Source organism: Zingiber officinale, chromosome 5B, assembly GCF_018446385.1.
Source record: "Zingiber officinale cultivar Zhangliang chromosome 5B, Zo_v1.1, whole genome shotgun sequence".
NCBI classification, from domain to species: domain Eukaryota; kingdom Viridiplantae; phylum Streptophyta; class Magnoliopsida; order Zingiberales; family Zingiberaceae; genus Zingiber; species Zingiber officinale.
In genome coordinates, this window is record NC_055995.1 from 979,169 (window position 1) to 993,419 (window position 14,251).

Genomic DNA, 14,251 nt, shown 5'->3' on the forward strand with positions numbered 1-14,251 from the left:
AAGCGTGACCTCGTGCTCTAGCTGGTGGTGGTGGTGGAGCCGGTGCGGCTTCCTCTGGAAATAGTGCGAGCATGAACTCGTCCACCTGTGCGTCTGGATCGGGCTGGTGCTGTGCCCCCCTCCGCCAAGACATAGTCCCGTCATCTCTATCTATATGGACACCAGCTAAGGAGAAGTTTCGAGCTGTGATAACATCGAACTCGGTCATGTTGGCAATGGCTCCTCTAGTGACATCAATGTGCAATGAGGACATATAGGCTGTCAGAATGTGACCATATGACATATGGACTCGTCTATCAGTCACGAATCCGGCCGAGTAGATAATGGTGGAAAAAATGTGCAGGCTGATGTCAATTTCTAACCTATGGATCAGGGCATAAAGTAAGAACGAATGAAATGGGCGCATCACAGCGATGTCTCGAGTAGTCAGTGGTAAAATACAAAGGACTACAACCCTATAGAGAGCGTAATCCTGGACTCGTAGCTCTACTGACCTAAACTGTGTCACAGTGGGATCTCTCTCTCCTCTAAAGAAATACGAATAAATCGTATCGAGAGTAATATGTGCGTAGGGATCTCCGAACGGTAGATCCCTCGGAGGGTAGCACAAAAAGGGACAAGTAGACGGACGCAACTCTAAGAACTCTCGGATAGCGGCAGGGGAAAATGTGATATCAATGCCTGCCGCTCTAGTGGTATAGGTGAGATCGTCTACTTTTACTAGGTTATTGCAAAATTCGGCACACAGACTTATATTTATAGGACTAGTACATTCGACAAGGTTCCTTAAGTTATAGTGGCCTATAACCTCTAAAGCGGAGGGGCATGACCTTAGAAAAAATGATCTATCTATGCAGGTAGTTCTAATGGCCATATAGATAGTTGACTCAAACTTAATCCTAAGTTCATCTGTGGGAAACCTAGGGTCTGTGCTAGCATTGGAGGGTCCAGCACCAGTGTTTGTTCGTTTCCTACTGTATATATAAGAAAATATTCTAAGAACAAAATAGGAGGACAAATTCTAATAACATTTTAGGAGGGAAAGAAATTTTACCGAGGAGCCATCGACAAATAAAGATATGACGACCTCGGTTGAATCGCAACAGCGTCTTCACCGCTAGAAAATTTTAGTTAAAATACTTTCGCGCGGAGGTTCGGAGTGAACCTTGGCAAAAGAGAAAAGTTGGTGGTGCAAAGGTTGGGGGCGCCTGTTACCCCTTATTTATAGGGGATTCCGGGCGCCCGGATCCCTTCCGGGCGCCCGGGATTGCTAGGGCGGTGCGCCCGGAACCCCTTCCGGGCGCCCCGGAGGGGAATACCAGGGGCGCCCGCCCCTGGTTTTTGAAATTTTTTTTTTTTTTTGAGTTAAAATTAAAATTTTGAAATTAATTTTTAAATTAAGATTAAAATTTTGAAATTAATTTTTAAGTTAAAATTTTGAAATTAATTTTTAAGATTAAAGTTTTGAAATTAATTTTTAAGTTTAAAATTAAAATTTTTAAATTAATTTTTAAGTTTAAAATTAAAATTTTTAAATTAATTTTTAAGTTAAAATTTTGAAATTAATTTTTAAGTTTAAAATTAAAATTTTGAGATTAATTTTTAAGCCTTATTCATCTCACCCGAACTATATTATCAATCAGGGAAGCGTATGATTTTGTGAGATGAAATTGGTTTGATTACAGACTCTTGGTTTAACTTGTGTTAGATTCAGACTTAGCTTTGGTTTCCGCAAATAGGCATTCTTCGGATAAACTTCTAAGCTTGGTGAGTCACAAGGACATCATTAGAAGTAACCAACCTTTCGAGGTTTTCCGAATAGTCCTATCCACGGAACTTAGTACTAAATCTCAGTCTAACTGGTTAGGATTCGTTTAAGGGTAGCTTCGGTCAGTTCCACTTGGCCAAATGCACCAGATCGAAGCCATATCTTTTTAGACATGCGATGCCCAAGCTTCCCTAACGTACTATCATTCAAAAACTTCACCAGTACCATGATTCCAGTTAAACTTTGGTCTCTCTTTAACTAATCTTAATTACCCTGCCGGGTTAGTTTGTTTTGGGTTACCCTGTCGGGTATGTTAGTTTTGGAGGTGCCAGCTATTCTGGAGCCTCCCCTTGAATTATTGGCCATTAGTTTAGATTTTGGTTTTAGGTTTGTATCGATTCTTTTTATAGTTATAATCAACTTGGTGATAATCTAAATTTTGTTGAGTTTTGAATTTTGATTTTAATTTAGATTTATATTTTAGTTTTTGATCTGATTTATTCAAGTTTATATAATGTATTTTATCTTTAGGTATATAGAATTGATTAAGTCCTACTTGCGTGGTTAAGCACGCTTTCGGGACCCAAGCTTGTTTAGTTGCTTTGTGTTGGGTTAATAATGATTTAAAGGTTTTGTTTGAGTTTGACTTATATCCAAGTCCGATTTTATTATAGCATGCCTTTTGGTTATTTAGAATTAAATCTAAATTTTTAGATCTTGTTGTGAATTTTTCCAACATTTCCTTTAACTTATTAAGTTCATTTTTTAATGATAAATTCTCCTCCTCAAGTGTTCGATCTTGAGTTGGATTCGAATTTTTTAATTGTTCCTTGAGGTTTTGATTTTCCTCAAGAAGCGATTTATTTTATTTTCCAATTTAACTAATTTTTATTCAAACACGAGATAATTCTAAAGAATTTACGATTTAAGTTTAGGTATACCTCTTTGGAACCTTCGGAAACGAGTACGGACTCTTCCGATTCCTCTGATTCGTCTTCCGTTTCAGCTTCACGAGCCATCAGCGAGGTGACTTTGGTGCTTTTCTCCTTCCGATTCGTCCGAGGAGGAATCGTCCCATGTTGCTTTGAGGGCTTTCTTCTTTGTTGACTTTGGTTTGTCAAGTTTCAATCTTGGGCATTCGTTCTTGTAGTGCCCCTTTTTGTTACATCCGAAACATGTGACACTTCTTGAGTCGGTGGCGAACTGATCTTCAAGATCCTGTTTGCTGAAGCTTCTCTTTTTCCTGGTGAACATTTTCCTTACCAGGTTCACCGGTGTTCTTCGTCTTGAGTCTTGATCGGAATCTTCTTCGGATTCGGGCTTGTTCTTCTTTTCTTTAGAGGAACCTGCAAATAAAGCTACACCTTTCTCGACTTGGCGTTAGTTTGCTCATGAAGTTCTAATTCACAAAAGAGTTCGTCCAATTTTAATTTAGATAAATTTTTGAAATTTTGTAGGCATCTACGATTGATGCCCACAAATTGTTTCACGGAAAAGCATTTAACGCGTACTGAAGTCTCGGTTCTCCATTTGGTGGCCTATCGCGTGGAGACCGTTGAGGATATCTTTGACCTCGCGTGGAGTGACTTGCCGTTTCTCCTTCCTGCATTTTTATATTAAAAATTCTATTTAACAGCAAATCTCTCTTTGTTACCTTCGCATCGCTTGTTCCTTCGTTCAATTTATCCCAAAGCTCCTTAGCGTTTTGATGCGGTCCGACCCGGTTCAGTTCTTCTCGTGTTAGTCCGCAGTGTAGAGTATTGATGGCTTTGTTTTCAATTGATGCCTTTTTCTTCACATCATTTGTCCAGTCTTCAGGGTCTAGTATGTTCCCGGAGTTGTCTACTAGAATTTTGTAAGCCCTTGTGACGCTCATCCATTGGTCGTAGTCTGTCTTCATGTAGACCTCCATTCTCCTCTTCCAGTACGAAAAGTCATCCCCGTTGAATAGAGGAGGACGTACTGTGCTGAAGCCTTCTTGTTGAGACATCATAACCTACACACACGAAATTAACTGGAAGAATATCCCAAGACTTCGTCTTGGATTAGCAGTGCGGGAGAAACAGAAACTCTAAGTTGGTGTTGCACCAATTTAGATTTTAAATGCAAAAAAAAATCTTCCAAAAAGATAATAATATCAATTTTTTTAAAAAAAATTTCACCCCCTATCTGTTTGGTGGTTGCACCAAATCAGAGCGGAACTTGGCTCTGATACCACTTGTAAGACCGTTAGATTCGATAGAGGGGGGGGTGAATATCGATTCGAAAATCTCGAGTTAAAACGCAGCGGAAAAGTAAGGAAGTAAAGAGATGAACACGGTTGATTTTTACTTCGTTCGGAGCCTGTGACGACTCCTACTCGAAGGCCCGTACTCCTTGAGTACTTTCGTTGGGCAATTCACTAGCAATTTGGATAATTACAATTTACGTACAAATATTGCTAATGAAAGAAAAACAAAGCTATACCGACCAATAATGAATTAAAAGAAAATCGGAGTGAGTCGTCGGAGCTTTGTGAACGTTGTTGGAGCGCAGAGTAGCAGAGTGATTGAACTCAGAGTTCTCAGAAAACATATATGTTGAAGCTCTTGCCCGGGGCTTCTTTTATATGCTGCTCCGGGCGCCTGGATCCCTTCCGGGCGCCTGGATCCCTTCCGGGCGCCTGGAATGTGACGTAACACTCCCAACCAGCATGCTCCAAGTGTCAACGTCGCCCTGGGGATAAAACTTGCCTCCGGGCGCCTGGATACCTTCCAGGCGCCCGGACTTCCGGGCGCCCAGAACCATCCCGGGCGCCCGGACCCTCACTGTTTCTACCTGCAAAACAGTGTTAGTCCGAGGCAAATAAAAACCCTGTAGCACAGATTGTAAGCACATTTTTATAGATACGCTAAGTAATAAAAATTAACAACAAGAGTATGACTTAGATTCCGTCTTTCCGAGACCGGAATCTAGTCACGATCTCGACTTAGATATCCGAAATGGATCTAAGCCGGATCGACGCCTAATGTTCCCTTCCCGGGAACGCGTCCTCGCAGTCACTCCCCTCCAGTGACTTACCTCACTTACCTTCCAGACGTCCGGTCAGCCCGTCGACCCGTCTGGACTTCTTGCCAAGCGTCCGGTCAGCCCGTCGACCCGCCTGGGCTTCTCGCCAGCTATCCGGTCAGCCCGTTGACCTAGCTGGACTTCTCGCCAAGCGTCCGGTCAGCCCGTCGACCCGCTTGGACTTCTCGCCAGCTATCCGGTCAGCCCGTCGACCTAGCTGGACTTCATGCCAGACATCTGGTCGGCCCGTCGACCTGTCTGGACTTCTCCTGCATACTTTATCAAAGTGTCAGACAACAACAGACTAACTTAACCTGATTTGTCATTCATCAAAACCTGGGTTAAATCGTTAGTGCTAACCGCACCAACAGCTGCGTCTCTTGCTCCCCGAGCAATCTTCTACTCTGGCTTCTCGTCCCTCGGAACCAGCGCACGCTTCCTTCTCGTCTGTCGGGGTACTCTTTCGCGGCACCTCGTCCCTCGGATGCACCGAGCCATCGGCTCTCTCCCCGTGCCGTCCTTCTCGCTAGCCACGTCTTTTGCTCGACTTCCTGTGCTCCTAAATTCCTGCACACTTAGACACAGGGTTAAAATACCACAGGACCTAACTTAACTTGTTGATCACTTCAAAACAACCTTGGGGATCTAAGAGAAAGTCCAGATAGGTCCACGGGGTCCGATATCTAGCGAAAAATCTTGTTGGATCCGTGGGACCTAACAATCGGCCGAAATTCGGTTGGATCTGTGGACCTGACAACTGGCGGGGAGACATGGTGGGTCAAAGGTAAGTCAAGCAACTGCACTTGGTAAGTGGGGGTAAGCAATTGGAAGAGAGATCCAGTGAGGACTTGTTCCTTTTTGAGGGAATTGTAGGCGTCGGTCAAACTTAGGTCCATTTGGAAAACCTAAGCTAAGACCTTGATTAGATCCTAGTCTCGGGAGACAAAATCTAATTACTACTCCTATCTTATTAATGTTGTTCTAACTCTGTTTTGTAGGATAAATATATTTTTCTATTGTCTGAACTAACTTTTTGTTACTGAGAAGAAAAGAGACAAAAAGTGGTCCAGGTACCCGGACCAATGTCACTCGACAGGTGCTGCATGCACTAAGCCGGTCTGGGCGCTCGGACCAGAAAAATTATCCCAAAGCTGAGTTGGAGTGCGACGACTAACCAAACCCACGTCAGAGGTCTAGGCGCTCGAAAGTGGATAGACTTTGCGGATGAAGTTTTGACGAGAGATCACCACATCAACAATGGTCCAAGCGCCCAGAGGATTTCAGCGCCTGGAATGGGCCTATATAAAGGCCTTAGATCAGCATCTTTAGAACAACATTGACCACAACTTTCATATTTAAGTATTGCTCCGAAAAGGCTCTGACAATATTGAAAGGTTACTTCGAAGTTCGAGGAGCAAGAGACTTCATTTTCCTTTCTGTTTGTCAGTAATAAATTTTATTTTCAATTCTTGTACTCAATCATTGTAATCCTTTTATGAACTGATAGTGATTGTCCAATGAAAGTGATTGATGATCGCGGGTCTTAGAGTATGAGTCATTACAGACTCCGAACCAAGTAAAACCATATATGTTAACATTGTTTTCTATTTTTCTTTATTCCGCTGCGTAACACATTTTTCTTAATCATAATTTTCGATGATCGCTATTCACTCCCCCCCCCCCCCCCCCTTTAGCTACTTATGATCCTACAGGGGGGGGGGGGGGTCTGATGTAGCTATTTTAACGATTAAGTCAAACATAGTGGTGGTGCAAAAATGGCAGAAAGTAGCGACAAGTAGAAGTGGATGTGTGCACATACCTATGCCAGCGGAGAAGGATCTCCTTTTAGAATGTCTCTCACAATCCCTGCATTTAATGATGCATTATCCTGCTATCAATGAATCTGTCACATCACCATGCTTATACTGTATTCAGTAGTCACATCTTGAGTATGGGGAGAGTATATTATGTATCTATATACTGATATGATTTTTTGACTTTTTGACAAACCACATGTTGTATTAATAGTGAAAATGGGTTCTTGGGCCACAAGGACATTTGGGTTGTTAGCTAGAAGATGAGTTTCTTAGAGAGCTCATTCCTTTATGTGGCCTAAATAGGATATAGCAATGTCCCCCAAAGGGAGCAAAATTTTATAGGCAGTCTAGTAAGCCAATGTTGACTCTTTTATGACTTGTTCGATCAACTAGGGCTGATTGGGAGAAAGCAGGGAGCAGACTCCGATCAAAACCGGGAGTGGAGCCCATGAAAAATTTGTCCGATCGGGAGAGAGCGGAGTAGAGCTTTGAGCGAGTCCGGTCTAGAATGGGGCCCATGGAGAGTCTTCTCGATCGACAGGAGCTGATCGGGAAAGAGCCGAGAGTAGAACACCGAGCAAGTCTGATCAAAGCCGGGAATGTGGCCCATGGGGAGCATGTCTAATCAACGGGAGCTAATTGGGTGAGAGCGGGGAGCAAAGCCCCGAGCGAGCCCAGTTCGAGCTGGGAATGGGGTCCGTGGAGAGCCTGCATGATCTACGGGAGACAATTAGGATAGAGTGGAGAAAAGAGCCCCGAGTGAGTTCGGTCAGAGCCAGGAATGAGGCTTATGGAGAGCTTGTGTAATCGACGGGAGTCGGTTGGGAGAGAGCTGTAGGGAGCAGAGTCTCGAGCGAATCCGGCCCGAGCCGGGAATGAGACTCATGGAGAGCTTGTCCGATCGGTGAGGTTCGATCGGGAGAGAGCAGCGTCATGTTGGGATAGCTATTCATCAACTTTTTGACCCATCTTTGGACTTTGACCGCCACCTATACTGGCCATTGACCCTCGTTTACTTAAATGAATTGTTCAAGTTTGTTCATTTAATTGATTTGTTGTATATTGAATGAATATAAACAAACTTAGCTAAATTCTAAATTTAGACCATTTATTAAAATAGTAATCCACAGTATGCTATTTTTTTCCTATATTAAATTTTTAGTAGTATCTATTAATTCTCATTTATTATGTTGATACTTACTAATTCATCTAATATATATTGTTAGATGGATGACATGCGCCGAGTGTCCTACACATCATTAGACTTGATGGTTGTTAGTGATGCTAGGCATGTTGGATATTTTGCACAAATTCGAGACATAGCTAGCCACTAATGCACCAAGCCGAAGGACAACAATGTTTAGATATTAGGCATTTGCATGTACTTGAACAAGTTGGTCACCAAAGTCCACCTACACAAAAGATTCATAGACAACAAAGAAATCAGCAGGGAAGACAAGGTGGGTCGAACTCAACCTACTCAATTTCATTTTTCAAATATTGGTTTTGGGGTTCTTCAAGTAATTTCGAATATGGTAGTCACTCTGATACTACATTACCAACCTAGACCTCCACAATTTGTCCATCGCCTATTACTCAAATTCACTTTTTTCATGAAACATTTGATTCTGACATAACCAATGATAATGCACATAATGATGGATCTAGTCAATTACAAGTAAACGATAATGAGTTGGATGAACAAAATGATGCTACCTTTGAAGATCATGATGATCTCCCTATATATAATTCTACGCAAACAAAAAAGAACAGTGAAACATATGGATTGCGGTATACGTGGGAGGTTAGGGATGGAGCACTAATTATTACTTAGCAAAAGATAAATTTTCTAATGATTTGAACAATAGTGTATTATGAGACAAACAGATTTTAATTATTTTGTCTACTAAATTTAATTTATGTTGAATGATTTTAATTATATTGTCTACTAAATTTAGATTATTTTCTAATTATATTGCACCCTAATTACTAAAAAAAATACTTTTGGAGACTGTGAAAAAATTAATATTTTTATAATTTTGTTTAAAAAAATTAATTAACAAAATATAATGATAAATATACAAATTATATTCTTACTGTCCCATAAATTTGTCCGCAAATAATAGATAGTTCTGTTTCAATTATTTATTATTATTATTTTATTTTTTTTTGACTTTACATAATATGATTATATGATTCACAATTTAAAACTAAGGCTTTGTTTACTTGGGCAAAGGAAATAAAATTTTTTCTTTCTTTATTTCACAAAAAGGATGGATTATATTTTTTTTCTCTTATTTACTTAAAAAAACAGAAAGAATTATTTTCTTACTTTTTGTTTACTTAATGGATAGATAAATTTATAAATCTATCGATGAATAATTTTTTCATCATTTTTACTTCTGTTTAAATCGGGCGGAAAGCAATTCCCTCCCTTAATGTGCACAATTATTACGCGATATATTGCCTAGCGCGATATCCTCTTCCTACTAGTGGCCTTGCAAGAGTTTATTCATCATGTTCCACCACTTACCTTCTTCTCCTCCTCCCTCCTGTCTCTCTGCTAGTGGTGCCTCTTTATTTCTCGTGCAGTAAGAATAGCAGCTTCAGCATCCTCTCCTGTTGCAGTATCTATCTCATCTTCAGATCCTCTGGTCTCAGCGCCTCCCTCAATTGACCATCATAGCCAACATCTGATGGGAAACTGGCCAGTTCACTTGTGTCAGTGTGGGATGCAGGCTTGACTGTCTTTTTCCTCTTCCTATACTTAATCCAGCACACATTCCAAAGATAGGAAACCTAAAGGGTAAATTTGCATGTACTCCTCATTAGTAAACACAACTTTACATGCAGTCCTCATTAGTAAACATAACTTTACATGCAGTCCTCATCCATGAAAAACTTTCTTTTCACTCCCCAGTCAAACATATTTACCTAATTGCCCATGATATTTTTAGATACAAAAAGTCCAAAAATCAGTATAAATCATCTTAAATTCAGTATATTAAATTAGAATCTAGTATATTTTCTATTAAATTGAGTACGATTCTTTTTTCACCTCAAAATATACTCGATTTTAGTTTAATGTGCTGAATTTAATAGAAAATATACTCGATTTTTAATATAAAGTACTGATTTTAAGAAGAATTATACTCATTTTCGGACTTTTTGTACTCAATTTTTGACTTTTTGTACCTAAAAAATATGAGTTAATTTCAATAGAAAATATACTCAATCCTAGTATAGAGTACTGGATTATAGTGTAAAGTGCTGAATTTAACAGGAATTATACTTATTTTTAGACTTTTTATACCTAAAAAATAAGAGGGATAATTTTGATAGAAAATATACTCGATTTTTAATATAAAGTACTGACTTTAAGAAGAATTATACTCATTTTCAGACTTTTTGTACTCAATTTTGGACTTTTTGTACCTAGAAAATCTGAGGGGCAATTTAGGTATCAATATTTGCATGAGGGAGTTGAAACAAGTAATACTTTGCATGTAGGGAGTGGAAACAAAATTTTTTAGGCATGAGGATTGCATGCAAAGTTATGATTACCATTAAGGATTTTCTCTAATTTACTGAAACCTATACCTAAATGTCCTACGATTTGAGCAATAAGAAAGCGGGTAGCTTTACCTTTGACTCCCTATGATTGGCAACCAGAAAAAACTATTAAATTAACACAATAATATTAATGGACAAACTTGTGATTAACAGAAAAACATAATAGAGGTACAAATTTAATCACTTTTAGAATTATAATTTAACAAATTTGAAATTATCTTAGTCTCAAAATTTAAACTTTACCACATATGTTTACCAAATATTGAATTCTCTTTCAATATTCATAAAAAATATAAATAACCAGACTAAAAATATATAGCTTCATAAAAAAAACATACAATCATATTAAAAAGTAATAAAAAAATATAATTACATAATATATAATTAGATTTCCATTTCTTAAATGTTAAAGCTATAGTCTTACATTTCGGAAATGCTAAATGTATTCATAATACAAGTACATTTGCATTTTTTTTTTTACATTTACAGAATGAGAAACGCACACAAAAATCTTTTCTTCAAAGACAATCACATTGTTCTCCACATGTTAAATAATTTGTATATTTCAAGAATTTTGTCACAACCTCTTGCTAAATCGAACATCAAACTTGTTCAATTCATTTAAGAGATAAAAGGAAATGAAACCCCTTAATAACACAACAAAGTAAACATATAATCAGTGCATTGTATACTTTCTAGCCTCATAAAAAACTTGAGGCATTCTCTTCTCTTCTGCTGTAATATGGAGGACGACTCAGCTTAAGGACCCCGGGTCACGGAAAAGCAGAAGCAGCTGGCCGACCTGCCGCCAGGGACCATGCCGCCTCCCCTGCTCGTATCGATCGCCTCCAAGAGCTTCACGACCTCGCACATCTCCGGCCTCTTGTTCGGGTTTTCGTCCCAGCATCTCTTCATTATGCTCGCCAAAGAACCAGGACAGCACCTGGGAATCTCCGGCCGTAAGTTCTGCATGTCAATTCAAGACGAGCTTTGAGCTTGTGCCCCCGTCAACTCGTCTCAGGATCAACACGGAAGAGGTAAATCACGGACGACTGCTAGCCTTTGTAATAGTGACTAACACATAAGGGAGATATTTATCTCGATTTTATCAAGATTCGAACTTCAGATCTCATGATGATAACATCTTATGCGCTAGCCACTAGATCGTTTCGAAAAGACTAATTTGAAAATATTCACGACGAACGAACGAACCTACCTGTCGAACGACCGCGTAGGACACTTCCGCGAAGCTCAGATCGGCGTACGGCATGGCGCAGCAGTAGATTTCCCAGAGGCATATGCCGAAGCTGTACACGTCGCATCTTCTGTTGTAGGGCTTCCCGTCGAGGACCTCCGGCGCCATGTACCCCAGCGTCCCTGTTTCTCCGGTCATGTCCCTGGGATTCTGAGCCTCGACGCGCGCGACGCCGAAATCGGCGATTTTCAGAGTGCGATTGACGTCCAGCAGCATGTTCTCAGTCTTGACGTCGCGATGCACGATCTTCTTCGAGTGCAGATAGCTCAGCCTGCAAGCACACGCATCTGTTTGAACAGAGAGACAACAAATTAAAGAGAGCGCGGTGGAATCAAGACTAGTCACCCTCTAGCGAGGTCTAACGCGATCTGCACCACGATCTTCAAAGGCAGCTTCTTCCTCCTGTTCTTGATCAAGTACTGCTTCAGAGTGCCCCCGGCGACATACTCGACCACGACGCAGCAAGCCCGGCCGGGAAGACCAGTACAGCCGACGTTTCCGGCCGTAGCATCCCTCCGAGGGATCTTGAGGTTTGAAGTCCCCATTGAAGCTCCGATAAACTGCAACCAATCCAAATCGTTTAGACATATCACAAAGAACTACAAGAACAGAGTCAGTTCTTGCCTTGGTGACGTTTGGGTCGTCGAGTTTGTGCCAAACAGCGACTTCTTGCCTAAATGCTGCTCGAAGGGAAGAGGATTCAGCGTCAAAGGAAGCCCCTTCTTGTCCCCAATCAAGTAGCTTCACTATAGAACACAAATTCAATCCAATTAAAGAAATTGAGTGAATGAAAAAGGATATATCACTCGAAAGTTTTCTTGTGAAAATTGCACCTGCGACATCTCGGCCGCCGTAGATTCCCCGGTAAACAGTGCCATAGGTTCCATGGGCGATGACATACCTCATCTCCAATGTCGACGGATCGATCTCCCATTCTTCCCTGGGCTTCCCGGAAGGGCTCCTCTCCTTTAACCATATCTTTGAGAGGGTCTTCTCTAGCTGTATGTCTAAGCTTCTCAGATCGATTTTATCAGCTCTTATGAACAAATCTTTGCTGCTCTCGGAGAAGTTCTCGATCTCGTTCAAATGCGGTCTATCCTTCACTTCTCCCTTTGCATCCATGGCGAGAAAAGAATCTCCAAAATGAGATGTTCTGCAAAATAGAAGCTGATAAAGTTCCAAGGCAGAGATCAGTAGAGACCATGAACACTCATTGAAGCAAATTACCAAAAACAATGGTGGAAAGTAGTGCCAGTCTATAATTCTTGATCTAGATTGTGCTGAATGTGGAAAACCAACTCGAACACCAGCTCCAGGCAAAGCTAAGATTTTTTCAGAGACAAGGATTAGCGAAGAACTCGATGCTTCATCTTTCTGAAACATAAAACTCGAGGAGAAAAGTAAAGGTGAAACATTACCCTGGAAGACAGAATGCCAAATTGGTTTCCCACAATCAACATGCCATTAGTGACGATCTTAAGATTGCCTCGGAGGACCAAATAAGGAAGAGAGGGGAGAGTGGGTGCAATCGAAAGGAAAGGAGGAGAGAAAAGAGAGGGAGATCAATGGCGCAAGTCCACACCCTTAAAATACAGAAAAATGAGTGAACAATACTGAATAAGCTAAATAAAAGAATTTCAGTCTTTCAGAAATTGCCATTACAACACTAACTTCTGATGTATATATATTCTTTGTAATTTTGTTATATTTATTCATATTAATTGTAGTAAATTCATAATTTTTTTTTTCAAATTCTACTCACATAAATGTAATAAAACAATCAATTGCACCATGATTGATTCATACATATATAGTGCATTGTGTCTCAACACATGAAACATGTATATTAAATGGTAAAGTTTTATTAGTTTCTACTCTCATGAGACACCATTAGAAAGACCTTCAAATAGTTATTTTTCACCTTTGGAATAGAAATAATTTAGTCAAGCCCGATATAGCCCACATGGTCATGCAACCTTTTGCACTCGAGTCAAGTTGAATTGACCATGTGCGGCTCAAGCTCAATCTTTTTGACACCGCTAGATTTAGATTTCATTTGTTAGGTTCCATCCGAGATGAGTAGTTTACTATGGTCGATGATCTGGTTTGAAAGCGGGAGAGATGGCGCGCTGGCTAGGTGACTCCGATGTCGATGGTGAGGGGACAAAGACCCTAATGATATGGATGAATCTGGAGCTAGGAGCTGCGGATCTACACACACCATAGACAGAACCCATAGGAACGTTAGAGCCAGAACCAAGAAGGGAGTCCCTTACACAGACAATTCGACAATCAAGTCAGAGCAGTAGCTGAGTGAAAATGGAAAATAAGATGAACAGTAGAATAGTAAATATGGATGCGTAGGCATGTGTACGCGTACTTGGCCAACGGAGAGAACTCCTTTTTATACCACATCTTATAACCTCCGTAATAATGAGACGGCAGAGAATGTCAAGTGTCAGAATATGTCAGGTAATGAAGGATATACGACAACCTTCCTCTAGGTAGAGGAAGGTTTCATTGTGTGTATATGTCAATAATAGAATATTCTCTGACAGTTTGTTGTGATTCTTTGACAATGTTATCTATTAGAGAGAGTTCAATAGACCTGGAGCCGACTGAATTTAAGCTGAGAATCATGGCCATGTGCAGAGTGGGGAGCTGAGTCCTCATTCATGAGGAATGAGGAGTTGGGCCTCATAGGTCCGGTCGGCTTTGGGGCCAGTTGGGTTTATGCTGGGTGCCCTCGATCTTCACGATGAGTGAGGAGTTGAGTCCCATAAGGCTGGC

General features: G+C 40.6%; 1 protein-coding gene across 1 annotated transcript; it reads right to left on the reverse strand.

The window, feature by feature from the left end:
• Positions 1-10,861: 10,861 nt before the first annotated feature.
• LOC121983831 (serine/threonine-protein kinase STY13-like) lies at positions 10,862-12,684 on the reverse strand. Its single transcript, XM_042536478.1, has 5 exons — positions 12,295-12,684; positions 12,086-12,207; positions 11,807-12,021; positions 11,423-11,732; positions 10,862-11,172 (listed from the first exon to the last, which is right to left on the reverse strand). Exons 1-5 carry the CDS (start codon positions 12,581-12,583, stop codon positions 10,966-10,968), a joined length of 1,143 nt encoding a protein of 380 aa, XP_042392412.1. The 5' UTR covers positions 12,584-12,684; the 3' UTR covers positions 10,862-10,965.
• Positions 12,685-14,251: the final 1,567 nt, after the last annotated feature.

What these genes read in the sequence shown, in the direction of transcription:
- LOC121983831 (XM_042536478.1), bottom strand. Translation starts at nt 12,583, where the DNA reads ATGGATGCAAAGGGAGAAGTGAAGGATAGACCGCATTTGAACGAGATC. An exon ending in ACGACCCAAACGTCACCAAG is followed by an intron (nt 12,022 to 12,085) that starts GCAAGAACTGAC and finishes GATTGGTTGCAG; the next exon opens with TTTATCGGAGCTTCAATGGG. An exon ending in CCTACGCGGTCGTTCGACAG is followed by an intron (nt 11,173 to 11,422) that starts GTAGGTTCGTTC and finishes ATTGACATGCAG; the next exon opens with AACTTACGGCCGGAGATTCC.